This window comes from Cimex lectularius, unplaced genomic scaffold, assembly GCF_000648675.2.
Source record: "Cimex lectularius strain Harlan isolate CLEC.00 unplaced genomic scaffold, Clec_2.1 scaffold194, whole genome shotgun sequence".
Classification (NCBI taxonomy): domain Eukaryota; kingdom Metazoa; phylum Arthropoda; class Insecta; order Hemiptera; family Cimicidae; genus Cimex; species Cimex lectularius.
Window position 1 is genome coordinate 67,730 of NW_019392734.1, and position 25,717 is coordinate 93,446.

The 25,717-nt window shown below is 33.3% G+C and overlaps 3 protein-coding genes across 8 annotated transcripts; all 3 read right to left on the reverse strand.

Annotated features, from left to right (window-relative positions):
- Nucleotides 1-2,863: 2,863 nt before the first annotated feature.
- On the reverse strand, nt 2,864-7,921 carry LOC106661240. Of its 4 annotated transcripts, none has more exons than XM_014384516.1 (4): nt 7,714-7,921; nt 3,448-3,623; nt 2,988-3,357; nt 2,864-2,932 (listed from the first exon to the last, which is right to left on the reverse strand). In XM_014384516.1, the coding sequence occupies exons 2-4, from the start codon at nt 3,516-3,518 to the stop codon at nt 2,894-2,896; spliced, it is 480 nt and encodes a 159-aa protein (XP_014240002.1). In that variant the 5' UTR covers nt 3,519-3,623; nt 7,714-7,921; the 3' UTR covers nt 2,864-2,893. The 4 variants fall into 4 exon arrangements, with proteins under 4 accessions (XP_014240002.1, XP_014240004.1, XP_014240001.1 ...); XM_014384518.2 differs by having other exon boundaries at nt 7,718-7,916; XM_014384515.2 differs by having other exon boundaries at nt 7,551-7,913.
- Nucleotides 7,922-12,650: 4,729 nt separating this feature from the next.
- Nucleotides 12,651-17,132, reverse strand: LOC106661247 (glutamate [NMDA] receptor subunit 1). The gene is made up of 16 exons (XM_014384527.2): nt 16,795-17,132; nt 16,599-16,721; nt 16,401-16,529; nt 16,047-16,342; nt 15,814-15,987; nt 15,430-15,543; nt 15,174-15,321; nt 14,884-15,100; nt 14,682-14,816; nt 14,464-14,618; nt 14,165-14,399; nt 13,954-14,102; nt 13,738-13,895; nt 13,503-13,675; nt 13,194-13,447; nt 12,651-13,138 (listed from the first exon to the last, which is right to left on the reverse strand). The coding sequence occupies exons 1-16, from the start codon at nt 16,939-16,941 to the stop codon at nt 12,938-12,940; spliced, it is 2,808 nt and encodes a 935-aa protein (XP_014240013.1). The 5' UTR covers nt 16,942-17,132; the 3' UTR covers nt 12,651-12,937.
- A 556-nt stretch (nt 17,133-17,688) lies between these two features.
- Nucleotides 17,689-25,662, reverse strand: LOC106661055. 3 transcript variants are annotated; one of them, XM_024226938.1, is made up of 6 exons: nt 25,583-25,662; nt 25,409-25,518; nt 19,611-19,716; nt 19,344-19,535; nt 18,353-19,247; nt 17,689-18,290 (listed from the first exon to the last, which is right to left on the reverse strand). In XM_024226938.1, the coding sequence occupies exons 2-6, from the start codon at nt 25,417-25,419 to the stop codon at nt 18,205-18,207; spliced, it is 1,290 nt and encodes a 429-aa protein (XP_024082706.1). In that variant the 5' UTR covers nt 25,420-25,518; nt 25,583-25,662; the 3' UTR covers nt 17,689-18,204. The 3 variants fall into 3 exon arrangements, with proteins under 3 accessions (XP_024082706.1, XP_014239649.1, XP_014239650.1); XM_014384163.2 differs by lacking the exons at nt 25,409-25,518; nt 25,583-25,662 and adding an exon at nt 24,565-24,745 and having other exon boundaries at nt 17,690-18,290; XM_014384164.2 differs by lacking the exons at nt 25,409-25,518; nt 25,583-25,662 and adding an exon at nt 21,333-21,447 and having other exon boundaries at nt 17,690-18,290.
- Nucleotides 25,663-25,717: the final 55 nt, after the last annotated feature.

The window sequence follows — 25,717 nt, forward strand, 5'->3', positions numbered from 1 at the left end:
GTTGCCAATGCGGCCTACATTTTTATCTAATAATTTATATGTATTTGTATTTTGGTCGTTTCCAATTATCTTGGTCTATCCTTACAGTTTTGATATCACAAGGTGAGGCTACAAACGTGGGATCACTGATTTTAATGAAACTTTTGATGATCCTACTTTGTAAAAGTATTAACCATGCACAATAAAGACAGAAGACCATATGCATACAAAAATTATGCACATAACATAAAATAATATTTTTTAATCAGTTCCTAGGGCCAATTGGCAACACTCAGATATTTGTCGAATATATTTTGACCGTCTTACCAAAAGGTACCACCCAACCTTCTAGATCACCAATTTTGTTTTTGCTCTCAACACTCCATAGCCCATATCACAGTGCAATTTATAAGGGGCGCCCAAAGCCCTTCCACAAGCCACTAAAAGGAGGAGGAAGCAGACTTTGACTGGAAGAAGCCTGTTGGGCTTGCGCTGGACTAGAGGCGACACGTTTGATTTTTCTGGCGAAAAAGCAGCAAAGATCAACCTATTTTCATCTAGCGAGAATCAACGCGTTTTTCCATTTTAATTTGTTTTTCGTTGGAAAAGGATTTTTTTATCTTATAGTTTACAACAAAGAGTCAATTTTTCATTTGTTTAATCAACACAAAGTCTGTCTTGCAGTTTGTTTATTTTATTTTATTAATAATAATAATTAGTCAAGTAAGAATTGTTTCTGTATTTTAATATAAAAAAATAATAATCCAGTCAGTTTCCTTTACAAAATTGTCAAATTGTTAATTCCAAACTGAGACCTTAATTTCAAGTTTTGTTAATATTTCAACTTAAGAATTGTTTCCATTTTTTAACTTAAAAAAAAAATAATAGTAGTAGTAATATTTAGTCAATATAAGAATTGTTTCTGTTTTTTAATTTAAAAGAAGATAATAATAATCAGTCAGTTTCCTTTAAAAAATTGTCAAATTGTTAATTCCAAACCGACGACCTTAATTTCAAATTTTGTTAATTTCTCAATATAAGAATTGTTTCTTTTTTAATATTCTTTTGTTTATTATTCATTCATTTATCTAAACAAGGAAACGATCCACTCCCTCGGGGAAGGACCAAACGCAATACCCAGGAGGTGCTTTGCATTGCAGACCAAATATTCTATGAGGACCTTGTGAGGTATCCCTGCTAAATTTCAAGGAAAGACCTCAGTTGGGAAGAAAGGTCCCCAAAGTTTCGGTGGTTCCTTCCCCCAGAAATAAGCTAGATTTTAAGGGGATAAAAATCTCAACTCTTAACCTTTAAAACCAATAAAACTTTGAAGTATCATTTAAAAAATTAAAACCAATCGAAATATAACCATGTAAGTTAAAAAAAAAATGTACGTTTTCAATTATTTACAAAGATTAATATATGCAACTCCTTCCAACAAAGTTACATAAAAGTTCTCCCTGGACAGAAAAAACCAAACTCATTTAATAATCAACATTAAATTAGTTAATTAATTTTGACTCATTGGTCTGGTTATACTCTCTTGGAAGTAACATGCACACCTGAGGAACCGAACCAATCATCAGTGGAAGAGGGCAGCTGCATCCCCCGCAAAATCCAGTGAGCACAGGCAGGTGCGTCAAAATCCGTCCAAATACCTTATACCCAATTCTTTGCTCCTTCCTTACAGTATGATTCTTCAGAGTTCACCAAGGGTCGGAATAAGCCTACTGCTGTCCTGTGGGAGCAGTGTCATAGGGCAGTTTGTTGGGGCCAATTATAACCAAATGGAGCAAACTTTAAAAGATAAAGATTGACAAAAACAAATGCACCCATGTAACATTTACCCTCCAATGTAAAACCCCTTACACAATATTCCTCAATAACATAACTATACCTATAACCTATTTTGTATGCTACCTTGGGTTCTATCTTGACTCTTGTTTGACAACTAACAAGACAGCCTGAGGACCTTCTCATCAAAAACAATCAAGTATGATAAAATCCATAAAATTACACAATGTATTATTTTATAGAAGTGGTAATAAATATTTTATTTAAAAAGTTGCCAAAAACAATTTTATTCAAATTGGTGATACCACGTCTGTAGCCTCTCCATGTCAGACACAGAATTTTACCATCTTCAGTGATGGGTTTTCTTTATTTTATTTATTCATCGCCCATGACGAACTGAAATTACTACTCATCAATAAAGATAATTATCGACCAGCGATGATTAACAATTAAATGGTTGATATAAAGGATGTAGTATAACAAATACAGCTAGGATAGTTACTTAATTTTTAAGTTCCTGTTGTACAGGTAGGCTTAGGTCCAACTAGCTGTTAGTATTTGTGGCCAATGTAGAGAGGATCAGCAACCAGCATAACCAGAAACAATCAAATTTATGTTCTTGGTTCCTGTTAAGAAATAATATAATTTTAATAATTTCTTTGTGCAATTTATTAATTTATTAAATATACATATTCATCATTATAACTCACTCCACATTTTATTTTAGGAAAAGTTTAGGTAGGTTTAAACTGGTACGGCCAAGCTCTACTTTCTTCGTTTCCAAAGCCCATTAATCATAGTAATTCATAAAAAAATAAATAATTTATAAAAAAATACTATGTAGTAAATATTTAATTTGATAAATCATGATTGAATGATAAATAAAAACAAAACCACTTATAATTTCATCTAAAATGTATTTATGTCAATTTATTACAAAAAAAATTATCTTATAATTACGCATTACTTAATTCGACTAAATGTAAATTTATATTATTCGACATTATATTCAAACAATAAAATTGATTTAACATTAAAACAAGACAGTTCGGTTTACAACAATAAAATTACAATACCAACAACTCCGTAGTGTTAAGAATCAACTTATTAATTTGACAGATCAAATAACGATCCTTTTATGTTTTTTCTTTGGAACTACCTGAAATTCAAGAAAAATATAATTTCAAAAATAAATATATATAATTTTGTCATACCTCTGTTGAACTTGAAAGTCTTTTTGAATCGACCACCTTGGGCGTGGGAGTAGATTTTTCAGATTTGTCGGAAAAGTCTATTTTTATTTTTTTGTGCTTCTTTCCGTTGAATTCGTCCCTATCCTCGTTAGTCTCTTCTTGGCAAGGCGCTGATCTTTCTTTCTGAGAGGAACATTCTTTACTCTTGTCCTTAATAACTACCTTTTCCAAATCATCACTTTTTCTTCGATTTGTTGAATTTAACTTTATTATTTTATGCTTTAAATTAGACGAATCGATGGGAGGCTTGATCCGAGTATCTTGATCAGCCTGTTTTGACAAGCCTGCAACCATCGACTTCCTTGGGCTAACTTCAACATGGGTCAACGTCCTAAAATTGATTAAATTTACAAAATTAATAACCCAAACTACAAATCTCACCCAAAATTGAAAATAACAAAAAAAATCTTAAAATACTCACTTAAAGCTTGGGGTGGAAGTTCTTTTCTTGTTTTCCAAGCTTTGCCTTCTCGCTAAAAGTTTACCCCTCATTGTTTTAGTAGAATATGGCCTTTGTGGTAATGGATATGCCACCCTTCTAAATATTTCGACTAGTTCTTCTTTGTTACATTTAGAAAAATTTTTTGAAATACATTTCTATAAACAAACAAATTTATTGTAGTAATTATTTAAAAACTTTATTAGATTTAAAAAAGTGAAGTAATTTGTCATACAGAATGGCTTAATGTCCTTAACTACCTATTAGGTAACGCGGATGAGGGGTCAAACCATTTTACAATTTTTATTTTCAAATTATTGTTTAAAATTCCATGGACTATGGAATTCAATGCGAGTTTGTGCGAGAACAACGAATATTTATGCAGTTTGAAGCGGACAGAGAAAACGACAACTAGCTGAGCGATGCGAGAATTGAACACCCATCCCCACTAGTGATTCAACGAGCTTTTTCTCGGCATAAATCCATCCGACATCCAAACCTATAAGTCAGTCAGTCAGACAACCATTAGAATGTTGCCTAGGTGGCACAGTTCAGAGTACCTCTTCGACAAAAGCACAAGAGGGTTTATGGAGTACCTGTCACAGACACTCAGGAAGCCTGTGCAGACGAGGTAGGCATAGCCTTACTAATCTTGAATCACTCCAAGTGGAAGCCAAATTCCACTGTGTACACTATAGTGCAGCAAGAGCAATCACGAAGTGGATGTACCTTCACCTACAAACAAATGCAGAATAGAATCGGAGACTGTGGTAGCTGAGTGGTTAGGACATCTGACTTGTACTTGCCATTCTAGCGGTTCTGGGTTTGTATACTGGCACAGCCCATCGATTTGAAAGAAACATTGTAAAGTGGTTGGACCCCCTGTCCATGACACCCAAAGAGTAGTTGGACATTAGCCATCACTATGAATAATATAACTGCAAGGTTTCGAACATGCCGGAATCAAGAGGAACAAATCTGAGCCCAGAAGACAGCTGCCACAGAGAAAAGGTAGTTAGGCCTTCAAGAAAGATAAAATTTCCTAGCATTTAAGAGGAACCAATTATAAACTAAGCAACTTCTATCGCATATTTAAAACAAACCAATGAAAACTCAATATAACTAAATAATTAACATGAAAGAACATAGGGTAGATTACGATATTCCTTCTGAACTAAACCGCTTTGCACTTCAGCTATGTCAATATTTATTATTTTATTTATAGCAGTTATAATATCCAGCCAGTTTGTTTAACAAAATTGACCAAAATCCTTTTTAAAAAGATAGTAAGTTGTTTTCCGATCCGCATTTCAAGCTTTTAGCTCATCAGCTTGAAGTTCTACAACCACGTTCTCTTGTAGAACTCCTTCAACCTGATGATGAGCTAAAAGCTCGAAATCCGGATCGTTGGAAAACAACTTACTGTGAGTAGGAATTATCTTTTTAAAAAGCATTGAACACCGCACTCATTCCACCATTCATCATTTCTATAAATTGACCAAAGCCCTATAAACCTCATCATTTTCTGTCCTCATTATTTTTTTTTTTTTTTTTTTAATTATATGGCTTTGTTACATTGGTCAAGCATATGAAAAAGAGTATTTCTTTCCGCCTCAAATTTTCGACAGAATCACACAATACATTTCACGTTTTTCACTTAGTTGCATATGGTACACAGATCGCCGTCCTGACCAATTATATGTAGGCACTTTTAACAGATACTATGGTTTGAATGCAGCCTATTGTGACGATAACGACAAAAGCAATAATCGACAAGACGCAGGCAGTTGTCGAGTTAATTGTCAAATGGTGTGAGCTTGCGAAGCTAAAGGTAGCCCCCAAAAAGTGCCAAACCCTAATGCTCAAAGGGAAAATGGGTACCCCCCCCCCGTACATCCAGATAGAGGGAAAACGAGTAAAGCCAAGCGATCAAGTCAAGTACTTGGGAGTAATATTAGGCAATAACCTGAACCCAGTACACCACGCTATTAAAATAAGGGAAACGACAAGAAGGGTGTACAATAGATTGAGCGTAATAGCAAGAGTGGAATATGGACTTAGCACAAAAGCGCTCTCCACAATCTATAAAAGTGTCTTCCTCCCAATAGTAAGTTATGGTGCAGCCGGATGGGCCAAACGATTACCTAGCAAAAGCAAAGCTACAATAGAGCAAAGCCAACAAGTAGCTCTTATAAGAACCACAAAAGGGTACAGGACGATTTCAACACCCTACAAGTAATAGCCGACGCACCGCCAATAGACCGTCCTTAAAGAAAGGGTGGTCATCCAGCAAAAAAAAGAAAAATGAGGCTATTGATATAGGAGCAAGCCAAGGAGAAATAGACTGGTTCCGAAGCACAATGGGGAAGGAGGCAAAAGAGTACTTTAGAAAAATGACAAGGGCATCATGGCAAGAAAGATGGACAAATAGCAATAAAGGTCGGCTAACATCCAAATTTTTCCCAAGTGTTGAAAAAAGACAAAAAGCAAAATGGCTACACCCCGACTACTGGACCACCCAAATGCTATCAGGACATGGAAACTTCGCAACCTATCTTCATAAATATAAGAAAAGAAAAGCCCTTTATGCTCCGTTTGCAGCACTGAAGAAGATGCCGAACATAAACTCTTCAGCTGTATCAAATTCAAGGCAGAAAGAGAACATTTACGAAAGACCATCACCTCAACAGAATGGCTGCCTAATCTCTAAAAGCTAGTCTGTGATATCAAATCTTTTGGAGCATTAAAAGACTTTGCCTCAAATACGCTTAAATGAACAAGTCCCTATTTATTCTAATTATTAAGTCCTAAATATTGTTATTATTGTTAGAGTTTTATTACTGTTATTTATTTATTTATTGCATAATTAAACATAGGTTTAGGTTTTGGGTTACGGGCTGTTTTCCTCTTCTTGGTAAGAAAATTTTAGATAATATAAATAGATAGAAAATAAAACAAAGGAAAAGTAAATGTGCAAGGGAAAACCAGCAAGGGAAGACCTTTTGTTTTAGGTTTTAAAATGAAAATATGGTCCCTTCAAAAACCGACCAGCGGTCTCGCCTGAAGGAAAGATCGTTAGGAGGTATTTTTATCCTATTTATTTGAAATCCCTTAGATATACAAATTTGATTAAGCTAAAGCGTTTGTCCGCCGGTATGGGGTCTTCCTCAGGTACAGCGGGGTGGTGGAGGGTTAAAAAAAAGCCTATTGTGACAGAGCTGTACCGTTCCAAGGCTGGGAACCAACTTTTGGAAAGATATATTTATACAATTCTGCAGTACTTGAATAGTTAAATCTGCCCTGCAATTGCTCTTTTTTTAAATAACATTGATGACTTCATAATGGGACACTTAAAACCCTTTTTTCTACTATTGGTTTTTTATAGCCACTTTGTCCTGTTCATCGGCTCTAACATTTCCGATCAACGAGCAGCGGCCTCTTACCCATAGAAATAGAATTTGTTTATCTTTGTCCTTCAAATCATTTAATTTATTAATTATTTCAATTGCCAATTCTGTACTGTAAGATTTGGAGCCAAATGATTAAAACACTCCTACTGTCATACATATCGTCGATAGATTCTGCGGATTCAGGAACCAAAAGGACATTCACCCCGAGATGGTACAAAGTATATTTATTGTTGGAGTCATAATATGCACCATCTGACTTTCCACTACTTAGAACCATGAGCAAAAATAGTAGTCGTATTATCCATTTTTGGTGGATCAGCTTGCAAAATTGATAGTAACCAAAGGGGATTTTTGCAATGAGTAACTTGTACATACAGTTTATGCAAATATTTCTATTTGTTATGCAGCAACATTGAGAGGACAAAGAGATGATCAGTAAAGCTATAAATTCAGCCCAAGAAGTTTAAATGTACAAGCCAAATAATGACCTTATTTGTTCCAAGAAACCACGTGTTTATGGTTCTCCTGTTAACATTTAAATATGTATTTGTGTTAAAACATACGTTCTAGTCTAAAAATTATTACGAATCACCACCAAATCCTCTCCATATATCAATTTGTTTGCTGCTATTTTAAGGAAATAAGGGGCAAAAATGTCATTTTTAGCCTACCAACCGTGTGCAGGATTTCACACAGTTGTTCTACGGTGAGCAGCTCAGGCTGAAGAAGATCGTAAACTGTTGGTCTTTTTGTCTCCATTCCATGCAAAAGTACACTTTCTTTTAACTTCTGTATAAATAAAAGAAATAAACAACAACGTAAATAACAAAAAAATAACCTGCCGTTGGATAGAGGGAGCCGGCAATGATCCATTCCCTAAAGGTTTCCCTCCAACTCGTTTCCAACTACTTCCAACTGGAACATACTTATGTTCTTAGTCCAAATGATTTTCATCAATAAACGTCAATAAAAATAAATAATTTCCTAAATTAATATTGCAATAATCATGTTAGTATCCTTCTTTTTGCGATCATAGAAACTAACACATATGACTTTTTTAAATTGTATGAACAATTTTTAAATATGCATATGCAAGGACATTAAGTAAATAAATCCTTCTTATTTAAAAAATAAAAAAATATGGGTGGGTTTTTTTTCTGTAAATTTTACCCAACAAACAACAAGCTTGATGAATAATTAAGAAGTGAAGTACTTAAATAGTAACTCTAAAATGAGTATAAAATTATTACCATAAAATATAAAAATTTACGAAATTTCAACTGATCCTAGCCAATATTTTCTAATTGCCAAATTTTCAGAATTTTACGTTTTTAACAATTATATATTTTGTAGTTTCAAATTATCTACTAAATAAATCTTTCAAATGTACCATTTGCAAACAATAAACAATAGAAAAGGTAAAGAAGCAATAAAGAAGAAGAATATATCAAAGGTTCAGAGAACTAAATAGATAATTTAGACTATTTTTATATGTAAAATACAAGCAAAATGCTGCAGACTGTTTAGAATACATGTAAACCAGTATAGAATTATTAGCATAAAATGTAAAAATTTATCAAATTTCAACTGATCCTAGCCAATATTTTCTAAATTGCTAAGTTTTCAGAATTTTACTTTTTTAACTATTCCATATTTTGTATTTAAAAATTATCTTCAGTATATACCTTTAAATTGTACCATTTGCCACAATAAACAGTATAAAAGTTAAATAAGTATGTAATAGATAAAGTAAGATAAGTATCCTTTTTGCGATCATAGAAACTAACACATATGTTTTTAAAAATGTATAAACAATTTTTAAATATGCGTATGTATGGACTTTAACTAAATAAATCATTATTGCAATATATAAAAAATAAAAAAATAGAGGTGGGGTTTTGTGTATATTTTACCCAATAGACAACACAGGCAAGCTTAACCAATAATTAAGTAAGAAGTGAAGTATTCAAATAGTAACTCTAAAATGAGTGTGAAAGAGTTAGCATAACATGTAAAAATTTAACAAATTTCAAATGATTCTAGCCAATATTTTCTAAATTGCCAAGTTTTCAGAATCTTATGTTTTTAACTATTCCATATTTTGTAGTTAAAAATTTGGTGGTTTTTTTGTTGTGTATATTTTACCCAACAGACAAGTTTACCAAATAATTAAATAAGAAGTGAAGAATTTAAATGCTATCTCTAAAATGAGTATTAGCATAAAATGTTAAAATTTGCCAAATTTCAGCTGATCCTAGCCAATACTTTCTAAATTTTTTCAGAATCTTACGTTTTTAACTATTCCTTATTTTGTAGTTAAAAATTATCTTCACAATTAACCTTTCAATTGTACCATTTACCAACAATAAACAATAGAAAAAGTTAAAGAACTAATACAAAAGAAGAATATATCAAAGGTTCAGAGAACTAAAATAATTTAGACTATTTATATATATAAAATACAAGCAAAATGCTGCAGTGCATTCAGAATTCAGGTAAATCAGTATAAAATTATTAGCATGAAATGTAAAAATTTACCAAATTTCAGCTTATTCTTGCCAATATTTTCTAAACTACCAAGTTTTCGGAATGTACATTTTTAACAATTATATATTTTGTAGTTTCAAGTTATCTACTCAATAAATCTTTCAGATTGTATAATTAGCCAAAAATAAGAAATAAGACAGCATAAGAAGAATAAAAAAGGTTCAGAGAAAAAAGATAATTTAGACTATTTTTATTTATTATTTTTGGTTCTTTTACATTTTTGAATTTATACAATAGTTTTATCTATAAGTTGTAAGAAACATTTTACCTTAGTACATTACACATTAATCTCATAAAAATAGAAATTTCTTTGTTTGTCCCAGGTTTGTGTTGAGGCAAAACTTTTATAATTAAATTAATAGACTTCTGAGAGATGAGGATGTTTAGTCATAATAGATAGTTTTGTTATTGTATTGATTTAAATTTTTTACTTAATTTATTTATTTATTTTAACCGAGTTGTGTATGTTTAAAATTATTAATGTTACCAGCTTTTGAAATTAATTTTTTTTTTTACTCTACATTTATTTATCTATAATGATTAAGGGGTTTTGTAAAATAAATAGTTGCCATATAATCTAGGCATCTCTCATCAATTTTGTTACTTGGAATATATAAGTAGAACAATCCAGCATTTCTTGTTGGTTTAATTTTTTCCTTGTATTTTCTAAAAGTTCCTCTTGAACATCAGAGTAATTAGTATGTTAGTAATAGAGTTTGGGAGTTAGACTTATACATATCTGTAGTCTGTTCAAAATTCATGTAAATTAGTATAAAATTATTAAAATATTTTCAAAAATGTCAACTTATCCTAACCAAAATTTTCTAAACTGCCACATTTTCAGAATCGTACATTTTTAACAATTACAAATTCTGTAATCCCTAATTATTTTCATTTGTGCAATCAGCCTACAATTAAAGAAGTATGTAATAGATATAGAATAAGAAAATATCAACGGTTTAGAGAACAAATATAATTTATGCTATTTTTATATATATCAATTGTTCAGAGTTTGGTAAGTTTTTCATACTTTTGTGTGTTAAATAAAATACAAGTTTAACATCAACGTCTTCTTCATCAAACTACACTATGGGCTCCTGTTGAATATGGAGAAGGAAAGAAAGAAGGAAGAGCTTGTCAGGGCAAGCACTCGTCCTTTTGAGGATCTGTATGATACCGGGCTTTTTTCGTGGGTTTTGGATAAAAATCATTTACACTGCATATATTTGTTATGGAAAAATCCACATACCCCCAACTGACCTGGGAGGAATTTTCTTATTCACCCCGCCAAGCATCCACAACCGAACCCTTCCTAAGGGTGCACCCTCGTACATAAGCCCCCAAGCTCCCCCCAATCTAAACCAAATCTACATGACTATATTTGTTTTATAAGCTCTGTTCATTGTAAAAAGTTAAATAGAGAAACAAGAAAGTACCATTGCCCAGCATCTCATGCAAGGACTCTGGTAGTTGGAAATCTGATCTTCCCTGAAACATATGGTAAGTACATATATGTTTTACAGTCTCTCATTACATATCAAACAGATATGTGGAGATTTCCTGGCGATGGGTCAGTCTTGTATGTCTGATTCTTATTCTGTTTGCCATTTCCAAGTTGTATCTTTTATTTCCTATAATTTATTGCTACTTGTTGTCTCCCATATGTCAGGTCGGCTTTCTCATTTCCACATAATCCACATTTCCCAGAGACCACATGAATGTTATTTTATGACATCTATTTTCTGATCCAAGAATTTATCAGTTATTGCTTGTCAGGTAATCAAACAGTGTAGAAAACCATATGTGAGTAGTCCATTTTAGGACTTTGGATATTGCTAGCAATTCTGATGAAAAATTTATACATATCATAGGCAAATAATACATTTTACTAAGAATGTTCAGTTCATTGTTGCATACCACTAGAAGAAGACTACAGGTTTAAATACTTTTTGTATTTCTCTTGAGGTCTGCAGGCGATGGCCTACAGTCAATGAAGATGACAAAAACGTGTCGGAGCGGCATTTGTTTATCAGGATAGAAAAATGATGTTCTCTCTTTCTCAGGTATGTAGTACTACACTGCCGAATTAATTGCGATCAATAAATGCATTAACATCCTAAACTTGAACCGCACAGCCCTAGTTGTCTGCACAGATTCCCTTTCTGCTCTATTAACCATCAAAAACAAATTTTCCATAAATCCAAGAATCCAAGAGATTTTACTTGCTATAAAAAATAGTACGAGTACAGCAGTTAGTTTTTTGTGGGTCCCAAGGTCACTGTGGTATAAAAGGCAACAAGGAGGCTGACCGAGCAGCGAAATGTGCTGCATCGAATGGTATTTACATACCGGAAGTGCCATGTGAAGACTTTGCTGTGTTTATTAAAGGAAAACTTTGAAACCTCTGGCAATCGGAATGGTGAAATATCGAGGATAACAAACTCAGAGAAATTAAAGAAAGTGTCAGACAGTGGGACACAGCAATGCAAAGATCTCGAAAAGAAGAAACCGTGCTGGCCAGGCTCAGGATAGGTCACACAAGACTAACACATGGTTACCTAATGGCCAGAGAACCTCCCCCAAGATGCACAACTTGTGGTGAAATAATCACCATCAAGCATATTCTGTCAACATGCAGAAACTACGAAGACCTTCGGGTCAAACATAAGCTTGGAAACAATGTGACCGAAATTTTGAAAGATTCCCCAGCTAACATTAGAAAGCTTTTTGAGTTCCTAACTGAAACTGGGTTGACCGATAAATTGTGACAAACAATGAGTAGGCTCCTGGGGGGCCGGGGGTGGGTGGGGCTGGCCTCTGGGTTGAGTTTGAACCCCGGAACTTGGGAGGGCTGCGGATGCTGGCACACCATGCGCAGCCCTCTGAGAAGTCTGCCACTGTCTCACCACTAAGGTCTTGTGTGGAGAGGAGCTGGTCTGGGAGTCTGGTTCTTGCCTGGTCTTGTGGTGTCTGGTTCGCTGTGGGGGTGCGCCCGCTCTTGATGTCCCTGCCCCTCCAGGCCTATCGCTCTCTGTTTTCTTCTCTCATCGATTAATTCATCATCAAGACAGTTTTGACCCATCGTGGTTGTATGCCTTTATAATTAAATAAATAAAAAAAAACCTAAAACATACCTGATGATCAGAAACAGCCAAAGTACAGATTTTTGTCTTGTTTTTTTTTAATGATTTTATGAAAGGACATTTTTGTAAAAACATAAAACGTAAAATTTATAAAAAGAAATATTATATTTTTATAACAAATTTAAACTTTCATTTAGTGATAAACTGATAACCATTCAGATCTACTCTACACATAATATGTCCAACAATTTAACTACCATTTGAAATATGTGTTTGATCGATTGCCCCTGTCATAAAAAATAGTAATCATATTTACAAACATTTTCCAATTGGTTTCTATTCCTAGTTATTTTTGTATTTTGTATTTTATTATATCAGCTAAGACATTTTCTCGCTATGAAAACTACTCTTTGGTTCTTTTAATAATTCTTCTTAGGCTGGCATATGGGATAAATTGTCGGATGGTGATCTCTGTCTGACGGGGCAGGCGCCTGGCCAGGCTCTGACAGGGCTGGGTAGATCGAGTACACCTCGAGGTAGTGCTTCGACAGAAAGGCTAACTCCAGTTTCATTAATGCCATTTGCCTTTAACCTTCGCTGAGCAGCCATAGAGGCTCGTAATGTCTTTCGCTTCTAAAAATTAATTAATTTTAATATCAAAAAAATAACACCATATTTTGTGATTTACCTCAATCACACCTCTCCATTTGTCCGCAGCGTGTCTGGCTAGTTCCATTCGTTTCTGTTTTCGAATTTGGTGTTTCTTATATGCCATTTCTATAATAATAAGACCGATTCCGCCTAATATACCGACCCCTACTAAAATAAATACACCTGCCATATTTTTGAGTCCGAGTGTATTAGGAGTTTTTTCGTATTGCTCGCACTGTTGAAGATTTCCCTGTAGAATCCATTTATTATCTAAACTCTCCATAAATCCACCTAAACATTAATTATGATTACTGTATCTGTTTTCAATATTATTAATTTTAATTACTTTCATGAAAGTCTAATATAGCTAGAGTCACAGCATCAGCCCACGGAGATCCTTTCTGAAGGCCGATACCATATCCACTTCTTCCAAACAACTCTCCTGCTGTGACTAATTCACAATCTTGTGCAGCCTCGAAATCAAGCCGAGAGCTATCCCAGATAAAAGCCATCAGCTTTCTGAAATTAAATTATTTGATTTAGCACAATATTTTTATATCTTATGTCTAGTTTACAATTACCCAATTTTAACATCATGTATTGCTTCTTCGGCAGTGTTATAGTTATTTGCTTCCATCGTCCTGTACATATTTGACAGTTCTACTTGCCTTCTAAAGTACATATCAACTGCAGAACCTTTCACAGTTGCACATGTTAAATTTTCCATTGTGTTCCGTAACTATAAAAATATACAGTTTAAAAACAGTTATGCAATGGATTTTTTTGTTGAAACTTACTCGAGCATCGTTGATGCCAGATAGTTTAGTCTTGGGTCGTTCCAAAACAAGGAAGGCAGCAAGGTTGGCAGTGTATGACGCGACAATGATCATAGCGAAACCGGCCCAAACCATTCCGAGTACACGAGCTGAAAAACTCCTGGGTGTGCCTAAAAATAAAATCATAAGTTTACACAGATTTAAATGTAATAAAATCATTGTGGTAGTTAACCTTCGCCAATCCCACTGTTTAAAAGTACACCCCAGGCAAACCATATTGCGCTTGAAAGATTAAGGGCGTCTTCTTCCGTCCCATCCGTATTTGCCAGTTTAAATCGCCCAAAGGGGGAAAATCTGTCAAGCAAGTATAACACCAATGCAACAACATGGACAGAAACCATTACAAGAATCCAAAGTGTGTTTGAAAATGGTTGCAAAAATGACACTAAAGTTGATGACCGAGATGGCTGTTGAAAGAGAAAAAAAAATATAAAGCATTTATAGATATAAAATTTAATGAAAGTCCATTACCTTTTTCTCTAGTATGGTTATTCCTTGGTATTTAAACGGCTTACTGAATTCAATGAATTCTGCTCTTTCTGGATTAATGGTAAGAGGTGCTACAATCATATCTGCTCTTTCATAAACCAACTCTCCTATGAGACCTGTCCATTCTTTCTTACCACCTTAAAAAACAGAACAAAAACTGTATTGCATCCTAATTTAAATAGACTGATGTAAAACAATACCGGAGCTATTTTTGATCAAATAGTTGCCAAACTGGCCATCGGGGGATAATGCAAGATCAAATGTAAAATTGATCGTACGAGCCAGCTCTTTCAGCATATCCATACAAAATCCTTTGCAACAGTACATTTGGCTGTCTGAAAAAAAAAAATAATAATCCACACGGTCCTTTACAAGACGACCAAAGGAAAATTTCCATCATACCGTCGTGATTGGTAATATTAAAATGTGGACACAGTATTTCATCAGATGCGCAAGCAGCTTCATCTGGCTTTAAAGGTCGGACGTAAACAAACGGCTTTTCCTCGATGGTCAACACCTTCAAATGTGTAGGCAGGATAAATCCCTCGGGCTTGCTCCTCACTCTTCCCGGCCAAACTATGTTGTTATCGTTGATTTTCAACCTCATCCTGTCTTGTTCCTACACAATTATAAAATTTTATAAAGAGAAGATAATATAATATCAATATATTTAACAAATATGAAAACCTTACACTGTTATAAAGATAGTGGCCAACAGAAATATGTCTATTAGGGGCTTGCACATTGACAACATCATATTCAGCATTAATTCTATCTCCGTTGTCATCAAATGCAACTTTTCCTGTTGCTCCTGTCAGTAATACCTGTTTTCTTATAAACCTACATGACAAAATGTATAGTTTATTATTAATAATTGTTATTAATTCTACCATGATAAAAAAACTAGATATTTTTTATGTAAGAACTCAAATCAAAGATGGCACCTACTCAAATAAAGTTTTCCCAGTTTCCCAAATTGACCCTGAGTTATCACAGTCTTTCGGTGCCTCAGTTATATTCCTCGTTTGATTCATGTCCCTTAAGGCTGATGCAAGGACATAACTGTAAAAAAACAAACATAATTTATAATATAAATATATTTGAAAAAGAATTTATATTTTTAAACATTGTGCCAAGGTCAAGGTGATCCTGGTTTCTCTAATTTAGTTGGTTTTTTGGATTTTTGTATTTAGCTGCCTTATAAAAGAAAAGAACATTATTGGGAAAATATCACACAGACCGACTACATAATGGATGTCATTGTATGATGATATCTAATAAACCAAACGACCAGGATGATCGATGACAAAGCTATTGAATTTCTATAGTTACATGCTGTCCTGAATATGAGCTTTTTCATTTGTAGCGTGTACAAGTTTGAGTCCGAGTGTGCCGACTGGTACATTGCTCGTTTCAAGAACTTGCTCAGTCACAATCCATACATATCCTCCTTCTGTCATGTTCAGAAAAGCTGCGTCCCTGAATATAGTCTTGGCATCTCTTTTGCTATAATTTAAAATTTAAATAAGTCTTAGTTTTTGTTCAGAATATGTAAAATTGCTCACCTAGCATAAAGGAGATAAACGCGGGCTTGAGCGTATTTCATTTCCAACAAATGCGATGTGAAATTGTCCACTCCAGGCTCAAACTCAATGACGGACTCAACTTGAACTTTAATTTCAGCGTCGTCCTCGTGGCTTTGGGAAGTTGTCTGGAATCTGCCTAGTATCGCCCTTCCATCGGTGTCGGAGCTGTGTATAAATATTATTTTCATGTAGTTGAAATGCTTGAGCAGCTCGACCCAGACGTCCGCTTGGTGAGAATAAGGAGGTACTGTTCTCAAGAAAGAAACATGGATATTCTACAAAGCAATTGCGAGTTAATATCCAATCAATAAAATTCTATCGCTAAGAAAATACTTTATCAGAAAATGCAGAATCCCTTGAAGATATTCCAATTACAGGAATGTGATAAAAACCACTTGTATATGAGACTGCAGCAGGTGATAGGTCTCCTGTTAACGGATGAGAAACAACCACAGCATAAACCTAAAATTGATATTTATTTCCAATTTCAAAAAATAAATATTTCTGGCTTTATTTTACTAAATTACGTACTCTATTGGCAATTAAAGACTTGCAGACATTAATAGCTGTTCTGATAGGATTGGCATCTATTAAAATGGCTGTTGCATAGTACGTTACACCTCGGGGTACATACTGGCTATCAAAATTCAAATGCTAAAAATAAACATGATTTTTAATTGTAGTAAAATTATTAAATATAAAATACAAACTTTTTATAGGTACTTACAGCTATGGTTTCCTGGAAATGTATATTACTTGCATTGTTACTAAGTACTCCTCCAACATTGAAATAAGTTGGATTCGTCGCTTTTACAGTTGTCAAGAAAATAGCAACGCAGAGTGTTAAAGCATTCATGCTTAAATTCAAATACATCAGATCGACTTGTTAATTCTTTTTACGTGTAAAAATTAAATCGGTATACATTTTGTATAAACTCCATGATCGATGAACTATATATTTAAATATTTGGCTCAATGGAAAAATAGATATGTTTATAAAAAACTAAATAAAACAATTTTCCTACCCTATGAGATGCTGGATAAAATGGAAGAAGGGGTGGGACCTTTGTTGCTAAGCTACCAGCTTCACCCAAATATTGATTCCCTTGGACCTTACTGACCTACATACACAAACCAATTTGTCAGTTTGCATATTAAAAATAGAACAAACTTGTTCTAATTTATAAAATTTATTTATTTCAAATATTACAATTTTTATATTACTGATTTAATGTTGCAGCTAATTTAGATAACATATATATGCACAAGATATAAAATCCAAGAGACCCCATTTCTAAAATGCAAAATTATCATATGTTAATGTAGAAAATGAACGTGCAGAAGAATTGATCTTCCCTTTTGTTGAGAATATTTATGAAATTTATTTAATGATCTATATGAAAACATGCAAAAAATACTGCAGGCACCTCACTTTTTAATCATTATTAAACTCTTGAACCATTATTGCCCTTTCAAACTGTAAAATTGATTTTTCTTACTCTTGACATATAGACTGACTAATTTATAAGGGTAAAGATAAATTTTTACGAAGAAATATTTATAACAACATAACACAAAATATTTATCATAAAAAAAAGTTTATTTTACATTGAATAATTGTTTTACAAAAATTTCTGTATTATGTTTTTAAAAAAATTAACACAACAGAGAAAACCACCTTTGGCATCATTATAGGATTGCAACTTTTGTTAAACTACTACAAACAAATTGCTATGGTGAATGTTAAAGAAATATATAATATATATTATTTAAAAAAAATTTCTTCTACCAAAACTTTTAGGTATTAATCGCAGTAAAATAAAAAATTAATTATTTTTTCAATAAAATAAACACAAGCAAATAAAATGCATATGCCCTTTTCATCTTATCTAACCTCGTAGAGGGATATTCTATCACAGTTGAAATTCAATGAACTTGTCATTTTGAAACGTACATACTACTAACGGGCATAAAATTGATAAATACTTTGATACTGAAACAAGTCTTCCTAGGGTTAACTACTAATTTTACATTTAAATTTACAAAAGACAATGGACATTAGTCCGTCTGCCAGGTGGGTTAACTACTAATACTATTATATTGTTACAAAAGCAAAACTGTAATATATTCAATAGTTTTAAACATAATTGAGATCAGCAACGTCATTAAACTGAGGTACCTTGGCTAATGTGTCCGCTACACTTTTTTTTACCATTTCAGGTTCTGAAAAAACAAAACAAGGATGATTAAAATTGCAGATATTACTTAATAAAGGAAATACTTACGAGGCTTGTATGATTTATGTAAAATCTGTTCGGTGATTTTCTTTGCTAGTAGTTTAAACACCGATCTTGTAGAAATTTTTCCTTTTTTGTACTGCGGAGTCAACTCGGCGACCACAATAGCGGCGATTTTTTTGCGACAGGCGTCCTTGTCTTCTTTTGAAATTATGACACACTCATCAGTATCTTCGTTTCCGAATAAATCTTTAAACCTCTTTTCAACGATTATCCTTTTCACAGGTGATAAACTTTGTAAGATAATTTCTAAATTACATTCTTGTGCGGACAACTCGACAGACCAATCGAGCGGCAAAACATTTTGCATATGACAATGGTGTTCAAAACCTCTCTTGTTTTGTACAATTTTATTTTCTATAATTTGAAGTTTATTATTAGGTTGATTGTTCCTTTCAGGTTCTTTTATGTTAATGGGTGAAACAGGATCAGCGAATAGATCGGCAAGGACTTGCAAACGGTCGTCAAGAGGGGGCCTGGTAATATTTGACTCTTTCATTGATTGAAAGTCAGCTTCACTTTCATCCACATTTAAAGACTCTTTCTTGTTATTGTTCAAGACGTTATTCTTGTTCAAACCTTGCCTGGGTAGGTTGGCAAAAGGGGATTCGACTGGTTTAGGGGTATTTGTAGGAGACATGAGCATATTTAAGAGTTCTTCGTAACTGTCTAAACTTTCTGTCCTTTTAATTGTTTTTGCTTCTTGGCCAGTATGATTAGAGTTTAAAAAAGGGCCAAATTCTGTATACAAAGTTTCAATTTCATCAGTTTGTACTGACTTATCACAACGGTTCATCACGGAATCTGTTTCTGATTGTACGATACTATCTACAAAACCATTATACAGTAATTTTTTCTGCGTTGCCGCCTTAATTTCTGATATCTGTAACAAAAATAAATTCAATGCATAAAGATATTAATGCAAATTCTTCAGTTATTATTATAAAATTTAAGCATATGTAATTAAAAACATAATTACCAGCTGCACCATTGATTTTTGGTAAATATTTGTTAGCATGCAACTCCTCAAAGCCTTTTTCTCCAGCAGTTTTGCGTATTTTACAATATTGCTTTCATCAGGTTTTCTAGCTTCTGAATCAGACGCTTCTGACCATTTTTCAAAATTCTTAATTAGACACCTCTTAAGGTGTAGCATATAAGAATTTCGCACCTTTAAAAAATCAATTAATTAATTGTAAAATAACAAACTTTTATTACAATTTATCATAAGAAAAATATTGTTTACCAGTGCGGACAGTTGTTTCTCGCTCCTCTCATCCTCCAGCACATCAAGCTCATCAGGGGATACATCCCAACTGAGGTTGGAGTCAGTTGTTTGCAAATTATCATTTCTAAAACAATTAAAAATCTCATAATAAATAGAAATAATAAAGGCGGGGTGATTATGTCGATTCACTTTTTTTTTTGTGAGTGTCACACAATGATCCAGATTTAGAACATTAAACATATCAGGTTGAAGTTGAGTAAATTGCACACGTCACTCGACGTGAATAATAATTGTAAACAACAAATCTGTGAGTAGAACCATTTAAATCAAATCAATTTCGAATCAATTAGAAATCATTTACAAAAAGTAAAAAAAAACTTGATTAATTTATAAATTAAACTAATTTAACAAAGAAAGAATACATGAAAGGTGTATATAAATATTTTAGAAAAAAAACAACATTAAGAAATTAAAAATTCTGATGAAATTATGCAGAGAACCGATGGACGAACAAATACAACTCCCTTCTTTCTCTTTCTGGTCGATGTTAAAAAGTTGAATTCATTAAAATGCATACAATCACCGACATCAGCTTTGAGATTTATTTATTGTTTTTTGTCTATACATTTCGGCCTGTCACATAGGTCCCTCTTTTCAAGGTTTCTAAAAATCCTGAAGTGCAAATACGATTCTAGATCTAAGAGACCTGAAGTGGAATACCAGTAGCTTTCTGAAAATGAATGATGTAAACATTGCAACCTTTTGCATACAGCAGTGACAGGACTGAGCATTAAACCATTTTTCTACTTTCGAAGGTTTGCAACCAAATAAATCTGGGCTGAAATATGGAAAATCAAGCCCGATCAGTTTAAACCTGTGCATATACATTGGATAAAAATTGTAGCATAAACTGTGAGGAGCGCAATCACAATTCAAGGCTGATCTTAGCAATTTTCTGTACCAAACCATATATGTAAAAAGAAATTTAAACAAAGGAAGAAAAAACAAAAAGAAATTAAATCATAATAGCCAACTGTTTGAACCAAAATCACACATGAGGTCAAGCTGAAGTAAGATGTAAAGAAAAATAAGGGCAGAAACGCTAAAGTTAAAAATTCTTCTCTGCCTATACAAGACCATCAAAGCCATGAAACCAGACTGAAACCAAATCATCTGAACTCACAACCATTTGCAGAGTCTTGATCCAAAAGATGAAAAATAAATACAACAAATAGCTAATATTTGTTGTATTTATTTTATTATTTATTACCTGTTTATATTTTATTATTTATTTATTTATCCCCTGTATTAGCTGTGCTAGTAAAACCCATTCTAAATCTGTGATAATTAGCTGTGATATAACTCGTAAAAAATTAAATAGTTTAATAATAAATTGTAATGCAAGGCCTGATGGATTACAATGGTATGCATGGATGCAGGGCCGGATGGATGTGGCAATTATGTATCGAACCCAAAAATAGTGACATCTGGTGTTCCTCAGGGTGATCACTTATCCCCTGTTTTATTTACAATTTTTATAAATGTATTATTTGACCCTCTGTACATTAAACATAGCAAAATTAAGTTGTTTGCAATGATGTCAAGTTATATAAATCCGTGACCTCGGTCTTGGACTGTAACTTGCTCCAGAGTGACCTAGACTGTTTGGCTTTATGGTGCCACCACAATAAAATGTAAAGTTATGACATACAGTAGAAATACAAATAATATTAACTATACCTATCAGATTGAAGGTGTTACGCTAGAAAGAGTGGAAGAAATAAGAGATTTAAGTATTACATTTGATAGAAAGCTGTCTTTTGATGTACACATTGGTAAATTGAGAGCTGATTAAACTACTGGGTTTTATCATGAGATTATCAGCTGACTTCAATCATACAAATGTATTCAAGCTTTTATATTGCACTTTTATTCGCACAAAATTATAATATTGCAGTGTGGCCTGGAATCCGCACTATATTGTGAAGGAGACCAAATTAGAACAAGTACAGAAAATATTTCTGAGATTTACTGCTTTCAAACTCGGGATAAGAAGAGACCCCCATGAATATGGTCATGTAATGTCCCAAATAGGTCTAATCAGTCTAAGTAACAGACAGGAACTACTTGACATGGGATTTCTTTACAAGCTACTAAATGGGACAATAAATTGTGATGAACTGTTAACCATGATAAAATTCAATGTGCCTAGTTTCAATTTGAGAAATTATAATGTATTCTATTATCAAGTGTACAATACAAACTATCTGTTAATGAGTCCTATTAATCAGCTCATGATAAAAGGCAACAAGTTCGATGTGGATTGGTTCCATGACAGTTTTTATCAGGTCAAAAAACTATATTGTAAAGTTATCATTGTAAACCATTGTAGATGTTGTAATGGACATTGACCCATGTATAAATAAATAATATATTAAGTTCGCACTTAGATGGATTTCACTACCATCTATCTTCCTTAACGGAATTTCACTACCTCCTATCAAATATACATTACTCAGTACTTTACTTATAATCGTTAGACACAAACTTATTTTGAATTCACAGACAAGAACTATCTATAGCTGTTAAATACTTTGAAATTGCAAATTTAGCAAGTGCTGCTTGTAGATGATCAGGAAAAGACATTTTCGAGAACACATTGACCCCTAGGTATTTGTACTACACTTTTGTACTTACATCTATTTTCCTACCCTTGTAGTTTCATCAACTCTCTGACGCAGCTTGCCTACTATCTTTCCTAAAAATTAAAATTTTAGATTTATCCAGGTTTACGGTCATTCCATTGGTTACAAAAAGCTTCTAATGGGTTAATATTTCTTTGAAGGTCCTTGACTTTATCTACTAGGACCTATATCATCTATGTACAAAAGGATCATTACAAATTTACCCCCTATGGTGACGGTACATTCAAGAATGAAACTTAAGTCATCCAAAAACTAAGAAAATAGGTTCGGGCTTAACAGACACCCTTGTCTCACACCGTTTTAATCTGAAAAAAAACTCCGAAATACCATTTTTATTTTATACAGCTGACACTGTAAAACCAAATAGATTTTAGAATCTTCAGTATTTTGAAAGAGAAACCCAGATTTGTGAGCTTCATAATTAGCGAATTCATATCTACTGAATCAAAGGCTGCCTTAAGTTCGAAAAAAAAAGAAAAAGTATACTTTTCTACATACATGTCAGATAGCCAAGTAGTCATCAAGCTAAATTAAATTAAACAGATTAGCTATGCAAAATAATGTCACCCTCCACTTGGTCCCAGGACATGTAACAGTGAGGGCAATAAGAGAGTGAATGCCCTTGCAAGGAAGGGGGCTGCTATACTGCTGATAGTGCCTGAACCCTTCTGTGGCATAGTGATTCACACCATCATTGGATATCTTACACAAAAATACCAAATGAAAATGAGGAAACAGTGGTATTCACTCAATGAACATAAAACATTCTAGCAAGTTTGGGAAGGAAAGAAAAAACAGAATGCATCAAAAGCAAAACTGACGGGATTCTTAACAGGACACTCCAAACTCAGACAGATCGAATAGGTATCTCAAGAAGATTGGCATAAACCAACAAGGCATGTGCAGATTCTGCAAAGAAGCAGAGCAGCCACCAACATAACAAACTGCAACGCTACATTTGTCTGCAGGAGGAAGTGTTTTGGGATGTTCAACGTAACTGTAGAAGAAATTCAATCTCTGAGACTATAATAGACTGGTTTTTTTTTCTTGTTTTTCAAATTTCTTGATGAACTAGTACTCCCTGGTGTGCTATAGGTACAGAATGGGGAATAAAATTGCTCTCAAATGGTGCAGAATATTACACACCCCGAACATGACATCTTACATCTTAATAATAATAAAAATAAACAAAACAATAATATATTCTCTCAAATATTAATGATTTATAATCAAAGGTAAAACGACATTAAGAAAGAAAAACAGCAAGGAAAGAATATGAAATGAAATGAGGAAAGACGATGAAAAGGAAAGAAAAAGAGATGATGCTTGTTGTTTTTAAAACTCAATGCCATGGACCTGAAACAAACCAGCGAGAACTACTTATACGAGTACTTCCTGGGGCTGCAAACGCCATAGACTTGCCCCGGCAACTCTGAGTATAAGATTATTTGGAGATCGTGAGATGCAGTCTGGTGTGACGTGATGTAGATTTTAGAAAAACATTTTCTTTATCGTGCCAACGTTTCAATCTTTATTGAGATCATCTTCAGAGCTCAAAGTGTTTGTTTTCCGAGTAGATGTGTCATTATTGTGTGTCATGTTGAGAGTGCTTTGACGATGATCTCAATAAAGAATGAAACATTGGCAAGATAAAGAAAATATTTTTATAAAACCTATGTCACACCAGACTGCATCTCATGATCTCCAAATAATCATTAACTAACGGTCACTAAAAACCACACATTTCTGAAGGATAAGGCTAAGCTAGTTATAGCAAAAAAAAAAAAAAAAATAATGAAGCTTGGTTATTTTTATCCTTGCTTGTTGGGTCTGGTATAAGCAGAATAAAATAATTTTTAACATCCAAACTAAAAATTTTTCACCCTGCAGACTCTAGGAAATCTCCTATAAAGTAATATATGCTATCAAATATTCAATAGCTATCTAAACTTTTCGATTTGAATTTTTTTCAGAAAGGTGTGTAAACAACAATTTGCCATGTTAAATAACTTATTGTTATATTGTGCCAAAAATTTTAAGCCTGCTTAGTGTGTACTTTTATAAATTGCAAAAAATGTATAAATTGAGCTATTTTTGGCATTTTTCCTAAGTCATTTTGGTTTCTTTTCGATATAAAGACTTTGTTTGAACCAATAGCCGTCCTTATTTGTTATTTTGGACCATTGGATACTGATTGTTCATTCAAATTGTCCTTGGAAAGAAAATTGCCAAAAATATTCTCTTACCAAAAGAAATTTCTCAGTTACCTCGGACTTGTTTTAGCACTCATTCCCATATCTGTGCGCTCATAATTTCAAACACGAAATCATTGATCAGCATGACAGACCCGATACAAAGATTATTTACTTGTCAATAATAATTATTTTCGGCACAATAATAAGAAAATAACAAAAACAAGTATAACAGAATCAGCAGAATTGAAACCTATTTGTTTACTTCGAGCCCACAAGGCAATTATAAACCCGCCAATATTTCAAAATTTAACAACAATTACTCATAATAATAACTTTATTATCGGGAAATAACCTAATTTTCACCAAACATTACTTGGATGAAATTTTATACACTATCTGTGACTTGTACATGGTTGAAAATAGCAAAGTAAGTCTATTTTTCCATTTGACTTTCTACAATTATTGCCTGTAATGCCACAAGGTACAGTTCTTGACCCCACTTTATTTAACATCTACATTTAACATCCTAGAGGCGTGCGAAAAAGAATTTTGGTGATAGTACACCCTATTTGCAACAACTTAAAAATGTACGGTCCCTATACCAACCCAGTCCCTGATGAGTTACTATTTTTTGTTAGTTTTTCCATGGAAGGCTTCCATGTTTCGGATTTTCACTGACTTCAGGGATCACTATTGTAAGTTCTTATTTCTTACTTCCATTGATGATGTTACACAGAAATTAATTTGGAGTGTTTGTGTTATTTTTATGCTTCCCAGCTAGATCTCAAGCATCATTTTCACACTCTTACTATCTCTATAAATTGTTTTTAAATTTTGTTTTCTTCCTTTGTTTTACTTTCTTTTTACATCCTGGGTTGGGTCCAGAAAATCCCCTTGAAATTTGTTTCATACGTACTGCCAATGCATCTGCAGTTCCTCTTCAAAACTACTAGGAGTTAAAATTACACCCCGATGATCATATGTTCTGATGCTCCATTAATGGAATATGGTGATACACTAAATATGCTGCAATTGTTGTTATTTATGAAATGAGTATGTATTTAATCTGATTAAGCTTTATTATCCATACTTGTCCTGATTTATCTGATGGCAAACCTTTTGAAGGTGTTTGGAAGAAGGTATGATGCTTGGTCCTGTTGATATCATCTGCAAAGGTTGCTCTTCAAGTTTGATTTAAAAAAAAAAAGACAAATTATGAGATTAA

Bases quoted from the DNA above. Each gene is read 5' to 3' on its own strand.
- LOC106661240 (XM_014384515.2), bottom strand. From the start codon at position 7,748: ATGGATCATTGCCGGCTCCCTCTATCCAACGGCAGGTTATTTTTTTGT. The intron at 3,624-7,550 runs GTTGGTAGGCTA...GTTTGTTTATAG, and splicing joins TGTGTGAAATCCTGCACACG to AAATGTATTTCAAAAAATTT. The intron at 2,933-2,987 runs GTATGACAAAAT...CTTGAATTTCAG, and splicing joins GACTTTCAAGTTCAACAGAG to GTAGTTCCAAAGAAAAAACA.
- LOC106661247 (XM_014384527.2), bottom strand. From the start codon at position 16,941: ATGTATTTGAATTTAAGCATGAATGCTTTAACACTCTGCGTTGCTATT. The intron at 15,322-15,429 runs GTAGGTGCCATC...TTTGTCATGTAG, and splicing joins ACTGGGAAAACTTTATTTGA to GTTTATAAGAAAACAGGTAT. The intron at 14,103-14,164 runs GTTAACTACCAC...TTTTATTTTTAG, and splicing joins AAACAGTGGGATTGGCGAAG to GCACACCCAGGAGTTTTTCA.
- LOC106661055 (XM_014384163.2), bottom strand. From the start codon at position 24,593: ATGGGAATGAGTGCTAAAACAAGTCCGAG. The intron at 19,536-19,610 runs GTAAACAATATT...GATTTTTTAAAG, and splicing joins AGAAACAACTGTCCGCACTG to GTGCGAAATTCTTATATGCT. The intron at 19,248-19,343 runs GTAATTATGTTT...TTTTTGTTACAG, and splicing joins AAAAATCAATGGTGCAGCTG to ATATCAGAAATTAAGGCGGC.